At 45.4% G+C, this 22,938-nt stretch overlaps 1 protein-coding gene across 1 annotated transcript in view; it reads right to left on the bottom strand.

Annotated features, from left to right (window-relative positions):
* The window catches only part of LOC125436972 (ankyrin repeat domain-containing protein 31-like), a gene marked incomplete at its 5' end in the record, with an annotated part of 52,299 nt that extends 31,993 nt beyond the window's left edge, over nucleotides 1-20,306 (bottom strand). Inside the window, 3 exons of the mRNA XM_048504350.1 lie at nucleotides 4,624-4,768; nucleotides 18,412-18,554; nucleotides 20,108-20,306. Of these exons, the coding sequence (XP_048360307.1) occupies nucleotides 4,624-4,768; nucleotides 18,412-18,554; nucleotides 20,108-20,306 (487 nt within the window). The remainder of the gene's footprint in view (nucleotides 1-4,623; nucleotides 4,769-18,411; nucleotides 18,555-20,107) is intronic.
* Nucleotides 20,307-22,938: the final 2,632 nt, after the last annotated feature.

Raw genomic sequence — 22,938 nt, 5'->3', positions numbered from 1 at the left:
AAGCAAAGCTCACCAAGCTTGGATGCTATTACTCAAGGCCTCTTGGAGCCACCTTGAAAGTCTGGAGCCTCTATTTTCAAAAATGTGCAGCCTGCCTCAGAAATTCCTCATTACCTACAATGGAGCAAAGTCACTGCAAAACAAAGAATCTTGGGCAAATTTCTTGGGGTGCCTGGAAGAGATGTATTTTTAAAGCTAGTGACACCAAAATTTCAGGGTATCATGTGTTAACTATTCTTATGATGCCACCTGCTAAGTTAGTTATGTTATACCAGGGGGATCAACCAGTTATGGTGCCTCAAATGGCAGCCCCTATCTCAGGTTGGCCTCATTGAAAAACAACGGGATGGGGGCATCTCCATTTTGGGCATCCATAACTTTGCATGCTCCCTGAACCAAACATTGCCAAACCTGGTGTAGGTATCATCAGGGCAGTCTCTCGATGATGCCCTGAAATCATGGTGCCCACTAGCTTTTAAAAAATGCCCTCCCTGCAAGGGGCCGAAAAACCCCCAAAAAATACCCCCCCAAAAAAACCCAAATACCTTTTGCATTTGCAGAATTTGTTTGTTCATATTTGGGCAGGACATAATCAGACAATTTTTGTCTGAATGTGCCTAAATTTGCCCAGATTCCAAACTCTAATTCTGCTATTTTGTCTTCGATCTGGAATATCCAACCTCTCAAAAAAGTGATGCTGTTTCAGGGTGGGGAGATTCACCCTCAAACAGCACCACTTTCAATTTTGAGTTTTAAACTGGGGACCCCAGATTCTCCTCTTAAGGTAGATTTAAAAGAAGAATCTGAGTTCTCTAGTTTAAAATCACCATTGAAAGTGATGGTGTTTAGGGGGTGGATTCCACTGGAGGTGTTTTGTGAGAGATGATGCTGACATTTGTTTGGTAAATGTTTTGCTGGGGGTGATTTTTGAGAGATTAACATACTTAATACCCACTTGCACTGGCTTGGAGTTGTTTCTCAGGCTAACAACCTACCTCATAGGGTTGTTCTGATTAGGAAATTAGGAAAAGAGTTGGTGGGGAGAGAGCCATGTATGTTTTGATGGGAGTGGGAGGTGTTTTGTGAGCTGGTACAAAAAATCATTGTTTGGTCATGGTGGGGGAGGGTGGCCACCCATCTTATGGCTTGAACCATGAGGGGTAAGTATAAATAGTTTAATAAATAAAATACATAAATGCACATATTATAAAACCCAGAACGTTACCCTTTAGATATTTCTTTAACAGAGACTCATCTCAGTAAAGCAGTTAGAGATGCCCAAGAGCTGGTGGAATGAGCACGAATTTGCAGTTAATTAGATTTCTGCAAATTGATATCATATTCATATGTGGTCCGGGAAGACAGGGTTACACTTGCTGTAACCACTGTTCATCAAGGCCTTCTGTGCAGACACACATTGGGACTGCACCTGCATTGAGGCCTGCCATTCAGCAGAACTTTCTTCAAGCCCCTAGCACCAGGAGGAGGTGCCCTTTTCTCCAGACCAAGATGTCATGGTGCAGTTCTTTTTGATGCTAGCAAGGAATATGTCAGTGTTGGAGCCAAAGAGACACATGCCCTTGAAAGGGAGAGCCTCCACTTTAGCTCATGACTCAATGGGTAGCGCAGTATTACAGAGCCAAGTGTGGCACCTGACGGTAACCCCAGTAGCCAATGAGTGAGCAGAGGCCTCAGCTGCACACTTCCCTGCATTTATCTCCTGCTTAGAGAGATGTATAGGCTTGGCTGGTGGCTATTTCAGCATGGGCATCATCAGGTGGGAGATGTAAATGTGGAGAAATGGTCACTCAGTGGTGAAGTTGATATCCACCAATGTTGGTTTGGTGGTTGGCAGTTCTAAAGTTAAGAGAGGCAGAGGAATAAGCCTTCCTATCCAAAGGCGTCAATTCTGCAGCTTTCCTTATCTGGTGGCATGTAAATAAATAAATACATCTAATTGAAATGGTACATCTAGCTTTTTATCTGCATTTTCTTTTCCATTGGTCTCACTGTAACATCTTCCAGTACTTTCCTTTCCAGTGACCACTGTTTCTAGTGCTTTATCTGTTTACTTGATTTAAAAAGATGTCAAATTACAGTTTGCTTTACCCTTTAGATATTTCTTTAACTCTCATCTCAGTAAAGCAGGCAATGAGCACAAATTTGCACTACTTAGATTTCTGCAAATTGATATATTTGTATTAGAAACATAATCTAGCAGGCTATAGAATGTGCAGATGCAGATGTTCCCATTAAGCACTACTGTAGCACAGAAAAAGCAGAACTGCTAAGATCATCTGACATCCAAGAAGATGTACAGTGCAATCCTAAACAAAGTTCCACTCTTCCTAGATTTGTCAATTGAGTAATTGTTGACTTTGAGTAACTCTGTTTAGGACTGGACTGAAAGGCTCTTTTATTGTCTCTAAGTTCTTGAAAAATAGCAGGCAATGTAATATCCTAGTTAACATGAAAACCACTTTGGGCAAAAAAAAAAATCCCCTCTAAAGTGGCATTAATACTGCCTTCTTTCTTTAGATCAGTGGTTCTCAACCTTCCTAATGCCACAACCCTTTAATACAGTTCCTCATGTTGTGGTGACCCCCAACCCTAGCATTTATCCATTTTACAGATGGAGAACACTGATGCAGAGAGTTTTAGGCTTAATTCTCGTCAGAAAGGGTTGTTCAATTTCAAAGGGCCCCTCGGACCCCTGCGGCTGGAGAACCACTGCTTTAGATCTAAAAGAGGATCATATCTTAGAACTCTCAGTTCACTTACTTGGATGTAATTTTAACTATAATGTGGATTTTATACAGCAAAGATGTAAAGAACACATAGCTGAAAGAGTACAAGGATTTTAACCCTTTATCCAACAATACATTAAGCAACCCTTTAAGCAACATTAAGATATTGGAGGAATTACTGGGGGAAATGTATTTATGGGACTTTTAAAGATTGGTTCTGGTGGGTTTTCCGGGCTGTGTGGCCGTGGTCCGGTGGATTTTGTTCCTAACGTTTCGCCTGCATTTGTGGCAGGCATCTTCAGAGGTGTATCACAGAGAAAAGTCTGTTTCACACTGTGTCTAAGTGAGAAGGGAAAGTTTAGTGTGGTATATTGTCTATGTCCCAGGGTGGGGAACCAATCATTAAGTGTTTGGGTAGAACTTGCTATGCAAAGGTATGGTTGAGTGCATTGTACTGCGAGTGGGGTTATCAGTCCATTTTTTTTTAATGGTACTGGGAGCTCAGGCTAGTTCTTTGCTAATCTTTAACGTCTCTTCTTTCTTATTGAAGTTGTCCTGGTGTTTGTGAATTTCAATGGCCTCCCTGTGCAGTCTGACATAGTAAGCTTCTGAATTGTCCAGAATTTTAGTGTTCTCAAATAAAATATTATGTCCAGTTTTGTTTAACACATGTTCTGCAACTGTGTGAAACAGTGGCTCATTCCGCACATGCAGAATAATGCACTTTGAAACTGCTTTCAGTGCTCTTTGAAGCTGTGTGGAATGGCAAAATCCACTTACAAACAGTTGTGAAAGTGGTTTGAAAATGCATTATTTTGGGTGTGCGGAAGGGGCCAGTTAGACACAGTGTAAAACAGACTTTTCTCTGTGATACACCTCTGAAGATGCCAGCCACAGATGCAGGCAAAACGTTAGGAACAAAATCCACCAGACACAGCCCAGAAAACCCACCAGAACCAGTTGAATCCGGCCATGAGAGCCTTTGACAAAACCTTTAGATTGTTTCTGAGCAAAAACTGATTTTCCTTCAAGTTTCTTTCTCTACCTTTTTCATTCTTCCCTCTGCTAGCTTTATTTTCCAGAACTTATTTCAGTCTAGCTCTAGCTCTCCTTCTTCACAAGTACCAAATGAGATTTGGAACCCTCTGCACTGTGGGTTGGAGGCTGTTATCTGGCAACCCCCAAAATGTCCACCCAGATCTTACTACGTAATCTTGTAAGACTGGAGTGGCATTCTTATCCTGCAGAAACAGGCACCCATTCTACAAAAGAATTTTAGAATGCTGAACAATGCATTCAAAGGAATATCCCTTTTAATAGCAAAGGCAAAGTAGTCACAAAGAGAGACTAGAAGTACAACATGCAAACGTTAGGGAACCATAATAGGTATGAATGACATGCACGTTTAAGTAATGTCTTGATGATACAGTGTGGGGTGCTTTTTTTGGCATGAAAAGGAGAAAAACAAAATTTAAACATTAACATACTACAGTAAGAAAAACATTTTTTCCAGTTGCTGTTTTTTTTTTCCATACAATAAATGTCAGTGTTGCATAACAGGAATTTTTGTTTGTTAATCCCAATGGAAAAATATGCATTTTTAGCTGACTACCACTTTTTAGCTGATTGCAATTCACTATACTCTTATTGGCTCATTCCGCACATGCAGAATAATGCACTTTCAAACTGCTTTCAATGCTCTTTGAAGGTGTGCGGAATACCAAAATCCACTTGCAAAAAGTTGTGAAAGTGGTTTGGAAACGCATTATTCTGCATGTGCGGAAGGAAGGGGCCAGAGACACTTTGATGTGTATATAAAGAAAAAGGGAAATAAATTATTTTGTGCAACTATATGACAAAATTGCTTTTTTCCTACCTGATGTTGAACTTCTAGTAGAGTTAGGTATGTAACTTTCCAACAGTTTCTTCATCCGTTTGTCAGTAGTTTCCTCTAAGGCACACTTCCCTTTCTCATGCTTGAATAATGGATCAGCCCCATACCAAAGAAGCAACTCTGCCACCTGGAGGTAAAGATGATTCTGAAATTTTAAACAGCTTCATTTTCTATTTCTGTCTTCTTACACAGACTAGCCCAGGGGTAGGTGTAAAGAATTCAATGGTGTTGATGAGCGGGTCAGCCGCCTGGCCTTGACTACATTCCACAGCCCGGCGATAATAGCCCCGGGCGGAGACCTTGATTCTCATGAGTAGGGAGATGAGACCTCCTGCTCCCATGGCTGGAACTGAGAGGGGATGTGGATGGACAGTGAGTTATAACCTGTGTTTCTTGGCGGGAGATCTTATTCCTGCCACCGCGCGGTACGCGGAGCTTTCTAAGATGTCTGAATAAACGGTCTTTTACACCCAAAAAAAAAGCCTTTTATTTCTGCTTCTATGGAATTCCTTACATTGTGGCAGGAATCCATTGTTCATCTATATCTTCCTAGTGCAGTGTGACCTCTGGTGCCTCGGGCATGGAGAGGTTGAATATTCCTCGTGGAAGGTCTCGGTAGCCCCCCAAAGAGGGGCTCCCAGCCTCCCTTCTGGATTTGGACGAACCGCTGGAAGGGAGAACGGGTCTCGCTGGTGACTCCTCTTTCCAGCCCGTCAGATTGCAGCACGAAGTCTTCCTTTACTCCGGGCATGGAACGAGGGACGTGAAGAGACGACCATGGGGGACTTTACATGAGTCGCTTTGGGCAGCTTGCTCATGGATCGGTTTCGTGGATCCTGGTGCATCTCCACCCGGCTGTGAGGGATTACAAACCTCAGATGCAACCTGTCACGGAGGAGATCGGGCCTGACCACCTTCATATGTAAGCAACCCAGGAGTCCATTGAATCGACATTCCTGGACCTCGCCAGATTTTGGTGATGTTCCTCAAAGATCCACCGCGGCATAGCACTGGGGCCCGTCTCGGCCCCAAGACCACCGGTGACACTGGGACTATACCCAGGATTGCGAGGGGGTATCCGTACTATCGCCTTCCCGACCGACCCCTCTCTGATCCCGGCAGCGCTAACGGTTGCACCTGGAGATGCCCCTGCAGGAGCTACCGGGTGGGCACGACGCCGCCCCGCTGGCCCAGATGAAGAGAGGAGTCCGAGAAAGCTCTGCACTCCCAGTCGGATCTGTTCCTCTCCCATCGGTAAAGAGAGCTGGGATGAGGAAGTGGGTCGACTGGCGCTAGATGCCCAAGAAGCATGGGCTCCAGAACGCGCCAGCTATGGGAAGAGGAACGAGAACAGCTGCAAGCAAGAGCTGAAAAACCTGCAAAGAGACCGGGAACAGCAGCGAAAGAAGTCCCAACTCGACCACCGCGCTAAAGATGCTTACAACGGCAATAAGCAGAATCTATCAGTCCATGATCAAAGTCCTTGGAACACTCCAAACTGAATCTCATAGCTGCCAACGCCAAAAGCTGCTTCAGGCCTTGGCGACAAAGTGAACTGGTACTGCAGCTATTCAACGGGATCTAACTGGCTGGGAAATTGGAACGAGAGAAAGCAGCTTTTTATGCACACCAGGATGCATTGACTGCGAAGGAGAGAGAGCTGGCTGCCTTTGGAGAGGGAACTGAAGACGCAGCAGACCAGGACAACCTAAGTTGGAGTCTACGCTGTCACTGGTGAAGGTAGCCGGGCGCTAGAGGGGCTTAACGCTGTTGGGTCCTACCACTTTCCAAGCGACCGTTTCCCACCGAACGCCATAGCAGTGCACCGGCGCTGATACCTCCACCGATTCCTGCCCCCCCCTGGCGCAACCGCTGCCTCAACCTGCTCAACTCTGGCGCTAACCACCGCCTGCCGGGCCAAGGGCTGAGGAGAGAGGGGATACTACAGACCTCCAATACCTGCCCAAGCTTCGGCGGACCGCTTCCAAACTTCCCTTTACTTCATCTTGCAACCTCGAGTGCCCACATGGAGGACTATGATCATTTATACCGTCTGATTCAAAAAATACGGGACATCGGCTCAGTCCTGGATGGGGCGGCAGCCGACTGGTTTGTGACTCCTTTGAACCTGCAAGATGAAGATACTTTACTCGACGGTGCCCTCGCGATTCCTCCAAGCCTTTAAGGGCTCGCCTAAGATCCGGGTGCTGAAAATGAAGCTATCCGCCACTCATCAAAACTATTCAGCAAGGCAACCGCCGCTTGCAGAATTTGCCCGCGAATTTTCGGTATGCTGCTGCCACCGACTCTCCTGAGTGGGCCTGAGCGCATGAAATGTGACTACTTCTCGGATGCTAGTCGACGGCGGCTGGCGCGGAACGGTGTTTTTAATTCGGGTCCCCCCGCACCATTGCTGATTGGGTTGAATTAGGATCCCAGGTGGCGCCTTCCTCGCTGGAGTACGCTTCTGCGTCGGGAGGCCTTCACCAAAACCTGCCACCGCGCCCACCAAACCAAGCCCAGCCGCTCTACCACATTCACCGGTTACCGCCGTCACGACTGGGATTGTGTCTTTACCGCGGAGGACCAGGTCATAGCCTAGCCAACCGCCCGAAAAAAAAAACAGTTAACCGCCTCGCCGCGACACCCCATCTGCCAAGCCACCACGCAGGGAATCCGGCCGCCTTCAACGGGTTTCGGCCCAAGGCAGTCATCGGCGCTTACCCAGAGGAGGGGGGAAGCAGTTGTTTGCCTTTTCTTCAGCCCCCATGGACATGTGGGTTCGACTCCAGACGCTGTGAGTGAAGGCAGCGCCCCATTACAATCCAAGCCGCTTCTGGCCAACCCCGCTTGCTATTACCTTTATTATAGCCGCCTCAGCCCTTTTGGATTCTGGCTGCTCCCATTGTTTCACGCGGCCCCATAGGTGGTGGAGGGAGCTAGGTCTAGACCTCAAGTTCCCCTGGCTAAGCCTCCATACCTTTCACTCCAGATGGATCGCAGAACCTCTCGAGCCGGCGGACCGCCCAGTTCAAACCGCGAACCGTCCTCCTGGGCTGCTCACCATTGGGAGAAAATTAGTTTTATTCTGATGCCAGTGGCCAAACACTCCATATAGTTCTGGGCATGCCATGGTTGTTGTTACATGAACCAAAAATTCCTTTGAAAGAAAGGATCTTGGAATTCACTGACCCTCCCTGCGGGGAACACATGAATTGGGGAAACCTCGACTTTCTCCTGACACACACCCCCCCCCTGGCTTCATCAGGCCATTGCTCCCCGATTCTACCGGGTATCCCACCGGGCGTACTCAAGATCTTAGCCAGAGTATTTCAGGAGCAAGAATGCGATCAGTTGTTAATCCATAGAGACACTGGACTGCAATCACCGTATTACAGCCAGGGCGAACTGCCCAAAGGTAGAATTCCATCAAGATGTCTCCTAATGAGGAGAGGCTGAACTGCAAATTTCTAGACAAGAACCTCGCCGCTGGTTCATAATGCAAGGGCTACCAAACAAGCACACATGCTCGCTCCTGTATTGTTTGTAAAAAGAAAGACGTGGTCTTTACGGCTCTGCAGGCTGGTGATTACCGAGGACTCAATGCGGTCTCCTCTAACCAACAAATACCCTTTGCCTTTAACTCCCAAGGACCTTTAGACGCATTGGGCAAGGGACGATCTTTACTAAGTTTGGACTTGAGAGAAGCTTACTACAGGGTCATCAGAATTGCTGAAGGCTATGAACACTTGACTGCATTTAACACCTAAGTTTCAGGACAGTTTGAATACTTAATAATGCCATTCGCTAAGTGGGGCCCCCCCGGAGCTTTATGGCCCTTGCATCGTTAAGTTCTCCAAGGATTTATTGTACAAGGGAGTAGTTAGATGACGCTTTTAATTTTATTCACAAACCATGGAGGAGCATGAAGCATTGGTCTGTCGGAAGTATTGAAACGCTTGCTCAACAACTCCTCTTGCCAAATCCCTTTCCGCGCTGTTTCCACCAAACTCTATTGACTATTTAGGTTACCGGATCTCACTCTCGAGGGCCTAAAAATGGATCCTGCTAAAATACCCGATGGCAGTCCTCCAATGGCCTGTTCTTACCAGCCTAAAAGAACTCCGTAATCTTTTCTAGGTTTTGCTAATTTCTATCGTGACTTTATACCCCAATTCGCTGAACTCAACTTCTCCCTCTCACAACTAACTCTCCTCTCACAGACCTCTTACGCACTAAGGGTAAAGATCCACTGACCGCCAAGCCTCAACCCCCCCTTTCCTGGTTCTGAGAGAATGTCAGTACAGCCTTTCAGCTTTTAAAATCTGCTTTTACTAATTCAACCTATCCTAAAGCACTCTTGGACCCTATTAGATCTCTCCCGCTTGTGGTTCACGTGGATGCCTCGGATGCAAAGCGCTTAGGGGCAAGCCCATGTTGCAGAGAAATAAAGATGATAGGCTTGGTTCCGTGGTGCTTATTTATCAAAGAAATTCTCCGGGTGCTGAACTCAAGCTGGACCAGACGGGATAAAGAGACTGATGCTGCCATTCAAAGTAGCACTCTCCACTTACGCCATTCTGGCTGGAGGGGGCTAAACACCCCTTTCAAGTTTGGTCGGATCACAAGAACTTTAATCGCTCTCCTTCCACCCCCCCCCTCAAGATGCGTGTCCGAAAACAACTTCGGACGGGCCGCATGATCTTTCGTTTTCTCGTTCTTCTTTCCATCGCAGTCCATTTTTTCCTCGGAAAAACCAATAACTGGCTGATACAGCTTTCGGCTCAGCGCCTTCTACCCGGAGGGGGGGGGTGGAGCTGCCTTACAGGACATTCCGCTGCGACTGTTCTCTCCCCTCCCAATTAGGGCTGGCTGTCACCCGCCAGATCTCTTCATAGACATCCACTCCTTCTCCTTCGCCCATTCCTCTAAAGCCTGGTCTCTCCCTTTCTTCCTCACGGCAACTTCGAGGAGGAGGGGCTGGTTGAGCGAAATCTCGCCGGGCTGGAGGAAGGCTGGGTGACTCCCCAACCGCGCTTGGAGGGAATGGCGCGAGCGGGCCGGGGGATTGTTGGTACGTGCGGTCCGGGTAGTTATAAGGAGGTTCCTCGGTGCTCCGCCATGATGCCCGCTCTCTGGCTGGACATTTTGGCTTTCTAAAAAACTCTGCATTTGGCCGCCCGCCGTCAATTTTTTTTTTGGTGGCGCATTGCGAGCGCTAAGGCGACATTGAGACGAGCATATGTAAAGGTTGCTCTGTTTTGTGCAGAAGCCAAGAACGCTCCGGAAAACCCTTATGGTCTGTTGAAACCTCTCCCAGTGGCCTACGCCTTGGAAGTCCCTAGGAATTCCTCTCCATGGATTTTATTACAGATTTGCCGGAAAGTCATGGAGTAACACGGTCTTGTAGGTGGTGGTGGACTTATTTTCTAAACAAGCCCATTTCTATTCCTTGTGCTTCCATCCCTCGCCTCCTAAAGTTAAGTAGCGCTGTTGCCTGTTCATTCCAGCATGTTTATCACTACACTCCGGGCCGTATAAGGTGGTCTCCTAACGCTGGAGACCCCAATTCATTTCCCCAAAGTTCTGGAAAGCTTTTTCTAGGGTTGTTAGGGAATTTGCCCCCGCGTTGCCGCCCCTACCACGCTCAAAGTGACGTGAGTCGGAGAGAACGGACAGAACCCTAGAGCAGTATTTACGTTGTTACACCAACTACCACCAAGACAATTGGTGCTGAAGCTAATTCCGCTTTTGCAGAGTACCTATAACAATGCGGTTCATAGCAGTACAAAAAAAAAACCCTTCTCGGAATTGTGTCCGTCACCCTTCCAAGAACTAATTGCGGAGCATTGATCCTCGGAGTTTCAGCAATGGATTTCATCTCTGGCTGAGGGGTGGAAAATGGTCCAGACTGCCTTACAACAGGCTACAAAGACTCCCAAAGCTGCAAGCGGATAAGCACCGCCGGATTTCCCTCTGCGCAGCCTGGGTATTTGTCTACCAAAAATCTCAGAGACGGCATAAATTTTCAAAACTAGGCAAAAGATTCTGGACCTTTTCAGATTACTAAAGTGATTAATGATGTCACTTCGCCCGATTGGATTTGCCTAACTCTCTTAGTAACATTCACCCTGTCTTCCATTCCAGTTTACTCAAGGAGGCTCCCGCTTCCGATGTTCGGCACGACTCACGAGAGATCCCCACCGACTATTATTGATGGCCACAAGCATTACCGATGCCATCCTGACTCTCGCTTTAATCGCAGAAACGCTACAATATTTTAGTCTCTTGGGTGGGGTATTCCTCTTGCATAATCAATGGATTTGATCTCGGTAATATTGATCGCTCTCATTTCTGCTTTAACCGCGCTTTTCCGCGACAAACCTGGGGAGGGGTCTTTTTAAGGGAGGCAGAGTGTGAAAGAATTCAATGGTGTTGATGGAGGGTCAGCCGCCTGGCCTTTGACTACATCTCCACAGCCCGGCGAGCGGGCCAGCTTCTCCGGGCGGAGACCTTATCTCAAGGGAGATGCCGAGACCTCCGCTCCCATGGGGAATCCGGGAGGGGATGGGATGGACAGAGTTATAACCTGTGTTTCTGGCGGGAGATCTTATTCCTGCCACTGCGTGTACTTGAGCTTTCTAAGATGTCTGAATAAACGGTCTTTTACACCCAAAAAAGCCTTTTATTTCTGCTTCTATGGAATTCCTTACAGTAGGGAACCTTTAACACTCAAAGAGCCATTTGAACCCGTTTTCCACGGGAAAAGAAAACACTTGGAGCCGCAAATAATTTTTGACATTTAAAATAAAGATAACACTGTATATATTGGGTTTTTTAACCTTTACTCCGCTTTTTTACCTTTTTACCTTTTACTCCGCTCATTCTGAGAAGTGCATGGATGCGTCCGCCCTGCTGCCTGCAGGGCGGGCAAGGATGGGGCCAGCAGCTCGGCCTCGCCGGCCGCCGGGAAAGTGCCTGCCCCGTTTGAACGGGACGGGCGAGAGGGGAAGCCCGCAGCGTGGCCCAGCCGGCCGCGGGCAGTTGGTGCACCCGCCTCTGCCACCTCGCAGGGCAGGCAGGATGAAGCCGGGCGTCGCTTTGCCGGCCGCCAGAAACACCGCCTACCGGAACGGGAGGGCGAGGGAGCCACCGTGGCGGCCTCGCCGACTGCTGGGAAAGCGCCCGCCCTGCTCGAATGGGGGGGACGAGAGGGGAAGCCCGCGGCCCGGCCTGGCCCAGCCAGCCGCGGGCAATTGGTGCACCCGCCCTGCTGCCTGCAGGGCAGGCAAGGATGGGGCCGGTGGCTCGGCTCGTGGAGCCACAGTGCAAGGGCAGAAGAGCAGCATGCGGCTCTCAAGCCGCATGTTCCCTACCCCTGGACTAGCCTCTCCTTAGGAGGCCCACAGCAACACCTGTGGTAACAAAAAAAGCTAAAGCCTCTCCTTTGCCACACAGCATTCTAATTCCAATCTGTCAGCTGCTGAAAAGCACTTCACGAACAACAAGGTCAGAAGTTGCTTTTCCTCAGCAGCAAGACAAATGAGACTATATTTATCTCTGCAGTTGCGAAAGTGGTGAAGGTAGAAAATAAGTTATTTGCCCCCACATCTGTCTGACATTTGTGACAGCAAAGAAACTCCAAAGTCTGTCCTGTGCATTGTAGTTTTCTATACTCTACCGAAAGATCTATTTGCAGTCAGTCATGGTTCGGCGGAAATAAAAGTCGAGTGAAAGTAGTCCCAAATGTCTGTGAGCATTAAAGAATCATTTTCAAGTGCAGCCTTCATCAAAACCATCATTCTGTGCACTATTAAAAACAGTAGTTTAATAAATAGCATTTATATTGCCTCGAATGATTATCAGAGAACCACCACACCGGTCTTAGAGCTACTCTTTCATTTTTGTTGTGCCTGCCATTTTCTGCCAGGTCCAGTAGGTTCCGTGCTGCCGCAGGCATTCTGAGAATGTTCCCAGGAGTTTCCCTGCTTGCAGCACATCCAATGGCCATTTGAATGTACAAAGCAGAAGTTTGCTTTTCCTAGCAATCCTGCACACATGCCATTTCCCCCCTTTTTGGGGTAGACCTCTTTTCCTCCCAATCCTTCTTAATGGGAGGTAGACCAGCTCTCCGAGTGGATGTGATTCTTCTATGGTGTCTTCGTGGCTGTGAAGATAGCTCATTTTTTAAAAAAAGAAAAATGACATATGCATGGGATCACCAGAAAAAAACAACAACTTTATTCTTCTACTTCTTACATTGAAATGGCCATCGGATAAGCTGCAAGAAGGGAACCTCCTGGGAACATTCTCAAAATGGCAGCAACAGCATAGAGGCTCCTGAAGCTGATACAAAATGGCAGGCACAACAGAACAAGGCATGCACTAGGATGCATGGTTCAGTTCTGGCATGCACTACGATGCATGGTTCTGTTGTGCCTGGTTCTGCCAGGTCGGCACAAAATGGCGGGCACAACAGAACAAGGCATGCCCTGCAGACCATTCTACTACAAAGAAGATCCAGAAAGAAGTGACATATGAATTTACAATTCTATTTAGATCTTTCAGTGGAACAGGATATAATGATGAATACTGAATATTTTCCCTTGTTTTCTTCAAGTTATCCACACACTTGTTCCATTTGAAACAGTTTGCTTCCTGGATAAAATGTTAATGTTGGAGCATTTTGTTTGGCATTCCTTCAATGACTACTCCTTCTTGACTAATTTTTTAATTATGGGTTTCATGTCTCTGTATGTATTTTATCTCTGTTTTTTAATTGTTTTAATGATGTGATATGTTTTAATTTGTTAGCTACCTTGGTGGCCCTTGTGAGGGCAGAGAGGCAGGATACAAATTTTGTAACATAAAATAACTGATACATTGAATCTGAAATGTCCTGAACTGTGAGAATTCCCGGATGATGAGTGTTTTCAGTTGTGATCCACTTGATGGTGCAATATTGGAGCTATAATAATCAAGATGCATAATAAAGCACCTTCGTCAGGCAAAAAGTGGTGTAGCTGCTATAAGTAAAAAAAAAACACTGCAGAGATGTCAGCAAGTAGAAACTTATGATACGATCTCACACTTCAAGTATTCATGATGTAAATCCAGTGTGGTGCATCAAGAGCCAATGTGGTATAGCGCTTAGAGCAGGGGTAGCCAACCCATGGTTCTCCAGATGTTCATGGACTACAATTGTAGTTCGTGGACTACAATTGGCCATGCTGGCAGGAGCTGATGGGAATTGTAGTCCATGAACATCTGGAGTACCATAGGTTGGCCACCCCTAGTTTAGAGTATCAGATTAGGATCTAAGAGGCCCAAGTTCAAATCCCCACTTTGCCATGGAAGCTTTTTGGATAGTCTTAGGCTAGTCATGCACTCTCAACCTAACCTACCTCAAAGAGTTGTTATTGTAAGGATAAAATGGAGGTGGGGAGAATGATATAAGCTGCTGTGGTTCCCCATTGGGGGGGGGAGGGGGGGAGGAGAGAGAGAGAGAGAGAGAGAGAGAGAGAGAGAAATGGGGAGGGGGGGAGGAGAGAGAGAGAGAGAGAGAGAGAGAGAGAGAGTGTGTGGAGAATCACTATATATCAACTACAGCTAAGCGCAGTCTTGTTTTTCCCCATTCTTGTCTTCTGCTTTATGCAAAGCTTTGACCTCGGTGCAAACATATATGTGTGTGTGTGTGTGTGTGTTAATATTCATCTTTGGCATAGAAAGAAAGCCCAGTTTGCACAGAGGTCAAAGCTTTGCATAAAGCAGAAGACAAGAATGGATGTACATTAGGGACTTAAAAGATATGATGTATGTGAAATGGGGTAGCACAACTATATGCTGACCCGAGGGAAAAACAAGACTGCCCTTAGCTGCAGTTGATGTTCAGTGATTCTCTGTACACTGCACAGGACAAGGCCAGCTGCAAGAACTTCAAGAGCTGGGGTGTTGTGTGGTTTCCGAGCTGTATGGCCGTGCTCTAGTAGCATTTTCTCCTGATGTTTTGCCTGCATCTGTGGCTGGCATCTTCAGAGGATCAGTGATCTGGAAACCACACAATACCCCATGATTCCAGCCATGAAAGCCTTCGATAATACAACTTCAAGAAATTTCAAGGTGGGGAGAGTAGGAAGGTTGTGTTTGTACATGGAACATCCATTAAGAACATTACTTTTAAGAAAGTACTATCTTGGAAGCCCTTGAGAGGAGTGGCCCCTCTCCACTGGCTTGGAGCACTTCTTGGGCTTAATCAGCAGAGAAAGGGACAAGGCCCTGTCCAGATGACTAGATGAGGAAGGTTGAGGCACCAGCATCAAGGGAACCAACGGGGCTCTTGAAGACGTTCCCCTGAAAGACCAGGTCTGGAGTCAAAGACCTCTTGTGTAGGATCACCTTTAGCCTCAATGCATGAACCTGTCAGGCCTCCAGGATGAACTGGGCAAAGGCCTTACACCCAGAATGTGCTCCTCACCCAGGCAAAGAAGACATTCAGAAAGGCCAGCCATCTTTGCCATCTTCACACCACACTTGAAGCACTTCTTAAATCAAGCGGAGCTCTTCAAATCCATGTTGGTCTCATGTAAAAAGTACCAGAGACCAATAGAATGACAAAGAGTGTCCTCTCAACGCGGCAGCAAAAAGAACTGAGGGCATCGTTCCCTCCCCCTCAGACCTCATGGCAGTTTCAACAGGAAAACGTCCTGCCCATGGCTCCAATGGGGAGGAGGAGGAAGTGCTCTGTTGCTACATGAATGCCTGAAGAAAAGGTTGTGACTGTTCTCCACCGCAGGCCTACACATGTGCAGTCCCATAATCCTTTGACAGAGGGCCAGTGCCTACTTATTTTTGTTCCAGTAGCCCATTTTATCCATCTTCCTTTTGTTGTACAGTCACATGTTATGCAGGTCGGTTACTCTGTTTATTATAAAAACAGTACTGTAAGGGTGGGGGTTAGTTTCTGCTCTTTCTGCCTGACCTTGGCGCATTCCTCGTTCTGGGCTTCGTGCCCAGGGTGGTTGTGGCCTTAACCTTGCTGTGGTTATCTTGTGTGTTTGAAGCTTGTTTCCATCCTGTCGTGGGAATTCTGCTGGGACGTTTGGGGGAGGTGGCTGAAGGGTCCGTAAAAGCGACACCTTAAGCCCGGGGAAAGTCAGAATCCGCATTCCGTGTATTGCGATCATTGAAGTTTATGAAATAAATGAACTGAACTCAGTTACTTTGTTTCGAGTCCTTTGAGGTTCCTTACAAGTACACAGGGGAATACTAAACACATAAGAACCTGCACTCTTATCCTTGCTATAGCTGAAGTTCCCAGAACGTTGTTGCTATGTGTCCTCAAAGGAGGCCCACAAAAAGAGCTGTAAGCTGATTCTGAGATAAAGGCTGAGCCAGCAGAATGAGTGCAGGGTCAGGCAGAGGCGGAGCTACCAGGGGACGGGGGGCACGTTGCACTGGGTGTGCGCATGGGGGGTAGAAAATCACTTCCCCCCCGGTGGCAACCCCCCACTTACCTTAGTGAAACAGTGCAGGCTGGAGAAGCAGCCTGTTCCCTTCAGGTTGAAAACGGCCTGGTGGAAACAACACTTCCCAGGAGACCTTGGGGCTCACCCCAAGATCTCCTGGGAAGTGTAGTTCCCACCAGGCCATTTTCGGCCTGAAGGGAACAGGCTGATTCTCCAGCTTGTACTAAGGTAAGTGGGTGTGGGGTGAGGGGAAGTGGGGCAGAGAAGGGGGGGGAGGGTGGACAACACTGAGTGCATACCGGATGCAGTATGGCCCAGCTTCTCCTCTGGGGTCAGGCATCATTTAACATTGATCTTATCATGCTTACTGAAGGTATCAGCAGCTCAGACAAAAATCAAGCCTTTCCCTTTGCCTAGCTCTCAAATCATGAATCAGGTCCAATCGAAGACACATCTAGACATAAAGAATCTTGCCACACTTATGCCAAAAGACCTAGATTCATAGTAGCATCCTCTGTCAACAGGCTCTTTATTTAGACTGGTCCAGTCAATATCCCAGCCAACCCTCCCCCCACCATCTCACTAAGGTCAACTTTGTCTGCCTATAAACCCATCTCCACACCTGAATAGGTCTTTATTCCTTATTTGGAAATATTCCCAGGACCCTTGGCCACCCCTCCTACACACTTTTGGCCAGTCTGGTGACCCAACTGTTAACTCATTCAACACCCTCCCTGCTCTCCAGGTTGGGGTACAAAATATTCCTTTGTTCTGAACTTCAGCTTCAGGGAACACATAACTTGACCCCGAATTGTGCTCTGTCAAACTAAAGGCCAGTACTTAAACACACCCAAACCTGCTGTGCTTGTATCTCTGTCCCTTCATCCACCCACAAGCTGCCCTTTGGCCACCCCACCATGCATCCCTTCTTGAATTATTGGCTGTCTAGATGTTTGGAAACCCTTTCTTAGAAACCACACCTATGCCTGAGACCTGCATGAATAAGTAGTTACTACTGCTGCATCACTCCCTTGCTCTTTTGTCTTGGTCCCTTGCCTCTCCTTCTTGAACAATATAAATATCCCAAATGCTTATGAATATTGTGCAATGTGTATCTCAGTATTAGCATCCCAGTGATGAGTATTGTTGATGTATTTATATGACCTGGGATGATAAATTAACAGTATTATTGTTACTCTGGTACCCGGGCTCACAACAAATCAAGGTGCCAACTTTGTTCTCATGTGTATCCTAGCAACACCATCACTGGGCCCACCAGCATCAACCATACCATCTCAGGTTCATACTCCAGCTCATCTTTGAATGTGATTTATGCCATCACATGCCAGCAATTTCCTTCCAACCCTCTACAGTGGACAAACAGGCCAGTCCCTACTACAATGATTAAATGGACGTAAGTCCGACATCAGAAACCAGAGGGGGAACATTTTCACCTTCCAGGACAATTCAGTTGCTGACTTAAGAGTAGCGGTTCTTTTACAAAGGGATTTCAAAGGGCGGTTAGAAAGAGAGCCTGCTGAATTACAGCTAAGAATGATGCTTAAGATAAGGCCTTCTCCTGGATTTAATAGATACCTAGGATTGCTGTCTCGTTACCAGCAATGATTTCTTCTCACCCACTACTCCTCTGTATATCACACCTAATCCATTCATGCCTTCTATGGGTATTTTACTGGCTGTTGACATTTACATGCTATTGCCATGGGGTGTCAGCATTCCCTCTTCTCTACTTAAGGACAGACTCACATTTTAGCTGTGAGAAGTGAATTGTGACTCACAAAAGTTCACACCAGGCTAGAAAATTCATTAGTTTTTTGCTACCGGACTCTAGCTTTTTCCTATTCCCACAGAGAAACAGCTTAAAATGAACAAAGTGTTAGCAAGAAGTAACAGTGATGGAGTTTTAAAAGCAATACAGATGAAATAGTGCTAAGTTTGCTCTATCTATCTTCCTGTATCTTTTAAGAACTGCAAAAATTACTTTAGACATATAAGCACAACTGATGGAAAACACTCTAGGACGGTAAACTGCAGGCAGTGTGACACTTTCGTACTCCTGATCCTCCTACTCTTCTTTGCTTTTTAAACTATATTGCAGCCACTTCCTGTTTTCTATGTGAATAAGGGCAGAGTCATGTTTAAATACACAGTGCAGCCATTATAATGTTCAGTTTGGCTTTACATCAGTAATCATGGCAAGGGTAAGTAATAATATGCATCTGACTTCCCTGAATACACTGTAGAATGCAAGCAGCACTTCATGTTCAAACATAGAAATGATTACCTTGTAATGACCCTCTCTAACTGCATCATGTAATGGTGTTACTTGTCCTTGTCCTTTACAGTTGACATCAGCATCTGCTTGTAAAAGTTCATTTGTTGCTTCAAAAAACCCAACTAAACTAGCTTCGTGTAGAGCAGTCCACCCTAAGCACACAGGGGGAAAAGAACTTTTTCTCAACTGGACCACAGTTCATAATATAAACTTTACAGGATGTTTGCTGTTGACCCGAGTTTCTAGTTCACTTAACATAGTTTCTGTCAATTTCCACTTGTTTTAAAGAACGTCTGGACAATATCACTGCCTTAGACTACCATTTAAGAACTGTCCAACCAACCCATGTCATCAGCAGGACAAACCTTTAGGTCAATCCAGCACCAACAAGACAATCCTGCTTTTCATAAATACTCCTACATGGCAAGAACATGTGAAGTCATGCTTCCTGGTTACTCACCAACAAGAGGGAGAGGCAGCTGAGCTGCTCAGAAGCAGCAGTAGCCATTGCATTATTACTCCAGATGTTATGCTGGCAAAACTCAGGAAAGCAAGTGCAAAATAGGTTAAAATTTTGCACTAAAACCTGGGAGACTTAGGTTCAAATCCTCACCAGGGCATGAAGCTTACTAGGCAAACATAGGGCTCGTCACTTTCTCAGCCAAGCCTACTTCACAGGGTTCTCATGAAGAAAACTGGAGAAGCAGAACTATGTGCACCCTGCCAAGATCCTTGGAACGAGGACAAGATAACAATGAGACTAACAGAAGTCTTCACAATGTAATAGGAGGTAGGAAACCTGTTTTATTTATCAGACAATCAAGCATACAAGAATGCGTGAAAAAGGCAATCAGATTTTTCTTAGCTGGTGGTCCTCTGGTGGATATTATGCGATCAGCTTTGGAGATGTATTTTGGTTCATTAATGTGTGAAAAATAAGAATAGATGGAGTCTCTCTGATGAGCTCATGTGTTTACCACAGGATAATTTTGCATGTGTTTTTCCTTGCTACTGGAGAAGAATAGCCTGTGAAAGCAGGACTTTTAGGTTTGGACCTATAACAATTTTACAGAAATCTACAGTGGAAAACACTTTTTATTCAAACACAAATAAGTGTTAACCAAATTCTTCAGACTTGAGGCTTCAGAATAAGTGGGAAATCCCTGCTTGTGAAAAACTGAGAACAGCTATCTAAATTTGGAGCTGTCAATTTTTCTTTATCTGTTCATTTGTATTAAACTAAGAAGAATTTCACAAAATCCTATATTTACAAAGATTTCTTCCACATGGGAATTTTCCTAATATGGATACCATAAAGTGCCCAGATTAAATGCATATATCCACATGATGGTGTGCTTATTCTGAGCACATAAGGTTCCAATTCCCAGGGCTTTGTCATTTAAATCAGAGCAAAAAATAAATCCATGTTTCTGTTATAGCTTATACTAAGCATACAACTTTGTTGATTTTAAAGGTGCCACTGGACTCAAACTTTTTTCTGCTGCTTCAGACCTACCTGGCTATCTTCTATCTCTGGTTTACAGGGGAAATTTGAGGAGTGACTGTGTGTGTGTGTGTGTGTGTGTGTGTGTGTGTGTGCGCGCGCGCACATGAGGACACGCTCTCCTTCATACCACTTTATGGAAGTATAAACTTGTACATATCTTTCATGCTTTTTAACCATTACATTAAAGGTAGAGCTTACCTGCATAGTCTTTGGCATTTACATTAGCACCAGATTTAATCACTGCACATATATGGTCCAGGTCACCTTTTATAACAGCCCTATGCAATAATGTCTGACCAAAAATGTCTTTTCTGTTAATACTTGAAAGTGATATACAATTAGATGCTGAGTCATTCAAATACTTCTTAGATGTGGTTTGCTTTCCTGAGACACACACACAAAAGATTCAATAAGCGATAAGTATAGTTGTTTACTGAAATATAAGGTCTGCTTTAAAAGGTTTCAAACAAAGAACATTAGTTAATGGGAATCTTCATCTGCTGCCCAGTTTTTCTTAAAAAGAACATTTCAAAAACATTATTGAAGGTACATAACCTTGTTCCAGACACCTCAGGCAAGATCAGTAAGTCTTATAAACCATCTTCCTTGGCCTCTGAATAGGCAGGGTGTAAGCAAGGAGACCCAGAGCCATTGTTAGAAATCCATGTGTGCCTGGACAGAAGACCTCTTGACAGTACCCTCTGTCCCTGGGCACCACTAATCTGGTCACGTGGGGGTGCAAAATCGCCCCCCCCCCACGTGACCAGGAAGAGGGCAAGGACTTCCTGCTGCCTCATCGTCTTTAGGCACGCTTGGCCTCGCCCATGTCATCATCAACATGGGCGGGCCAAGGAAACCCAAGGACACCCCCCCAAGCCTCACCCCCCCCGCTCTTGACTCCCAGCTGGTAGTCCCTTCTGCCCTCCCCTCTGGGGAGAGAAGCAACTAAGGCTTTGTCCTTGTCTCCTTTGCTTTTACAAGCACGGGGGCACACCCCCAAGGGGCGGAGCCCTACCCCCATGCTTATAAAAGCAAAGGAGATGAGGACGGAGCCTCAGTTGCTTCTGCTGTCCCCAGGACAGAGCCGGGAAGGGGTGGGGGAGGGGCTTGGAGGCCCATCCCCCTGAGCCCCACTTCTCTGAGTGTAGTCGGGGGGCATCTGGAGAATAGCTGTCTCCGGGCACCATTTTACCACCATACGCCTCTGCCTCTCAATGAACACAGGTATAGAATCCCAGATGCAGAAAGCAATGATACATGCAATTTAGCCTGCAAGTCAGGACACATCCATATACATTAATTGTATGAAACTGTCCCCGTAACAATTATGGCAAACTAAAGATCAATTTGCTGAAGAAGTATTAACGAAAACAAGGATTGACCAGGGAGCCCATTCCAAAAAGAACTCTTTGGACTTTGGAACTGGTATCAACGATAAGACTGTTCCTGTTGTAAATTCTCTAACATGTATGGAGAACATATGAGTCTAATCCTGATATACTTTGCTATGTTTTGCAGTTTACATATTAAAACTCACTGTTAGCTTAAGTGCTTGTTATGAGGATTTGGAGCTCTTCACAGCTTGGGTATAGTGGATAAAGGTTATGCTTTCATGAATAAATTAAAAATTGTATAAGAGAAGAAAGGATGTCAAAAACATGTTTGTAAAAACCGGGTCTTTACTGAATGTTATTCCCATATTATGAAATTCCTATTGTTTTAATGGCTATGATTCCTGATAATGTGAGTCATATATTTTAAAAATAACAAAATGAATAAAATATATTTCTTTCAACACTTTCTTTTTTACTGCTGTATCATACCATATCTGTAAAAAACCATAACCAAAAAAATCAGTGCACAAAACCTTACACAATCTTCAGCAGGGTATAAAAATCAACAGCATCAAAAATCAACATCATAGAAGCCCCTTTCAAGTGAATGGCAGTTTGCAAAGTTGTTCCCTTAATTTACAGTGACTCAAGTTCTGATACCTGCATGTTTATAATACCCAAAACAAAAAGGAAGAAAGAAAAAGACAACAGTAGACATGAATATCAAAACTGCTTCATGTTATGTTTCCACTTGTATTTCTCATGCTGAAAACTTGATGTTTGGCATTTTAAATTGTATGCAAGTGAATACAGCAGGTATGTGTATGCTTAATTCAGAATGGGACCACTGAATGTGAGGAGGCAGGGATTCAGTCTTACCCCCACACTTGGGTGCCATCTTTGCAACTGAAATGACCCCATGAAACCATTTGACTATTGCAGTCCACTAGGAAGCATGTACTGGGATTCAGCTTCAAGTGTGACTAGAGTTTGGCTTTTGGATACGAGGGGGCTAGTGTTGCAAACTGCAAAAGTCAAAACTTGTCCCTTGTATCTATCCTCAGTTTAGCGCTAGCTCAAGTATCCTCTTGCCCTGACGATTCTTACAGATGCAATTATTTCCCAAAGAACAGTAGTTCTAAAGGTTAGATGTATACTTCGAGTTAAAGCTGTAAATGGTCACAGGAATGGAGGCACTCCCCCAAAGTGAACTAACAAGAGAAAAGTTATGAACAGCTAGTTATAAACTCCACTTACGTTTTTTCTTGGCACTCCTCTGGCTTTTCCTCATTTGCTCAACTCTGCCATTCATATATGACAATGAACCACAGGAGGATGTTGCTCTTGACTGTGAACTCTGATACCCTTTATCTTTAAGGCCAGGTTCACGTCTTCTGCAGACAGAATGTTGAAAATTACCAAAATAATTTTCTCCACCCAAAAACAATAGGATCAAGTTTCTGTGAGTTAACATTTCAAATAAAAACTGGGACTACTTACAGTACACTCCTAAACAGAATTACACACTTCTATAGTCACTGAGGGGTGACTCTGCTCAGGACTGCACTGTTCATAATCTGCAAACTATTAATATTTTCTTTACTTGAAAGATATTAATTAATTAATTAATTAATTAATTAATTAATTAATTAATTAATTAATTATTAAACAAACTTTCTATTTAATAGACCGCCC

The sequence above is a fragment of the Sphaerodactylus townsendi genome, linkage group LG07, assembly GCF_021028975.2.
Source record: "Sphaerodactylus townsendi isolate TG3544 linkage group LG07, MPM_Stown_v2.3, whole genome shotgun sequence".
Taxonomy (NCBI): Eukaryota; Metazoa; Chordata; class Lepidosauria; order Squamata; family Sphaerodactylidae; genus Sphaerodactylus; species Sphaerodactylus townsendi.
The sequence above is the reverse complement of the archived record's forward strand: the minus strand, read 5'-3'. Positions and strand labels throughout refer to the sequence as shown.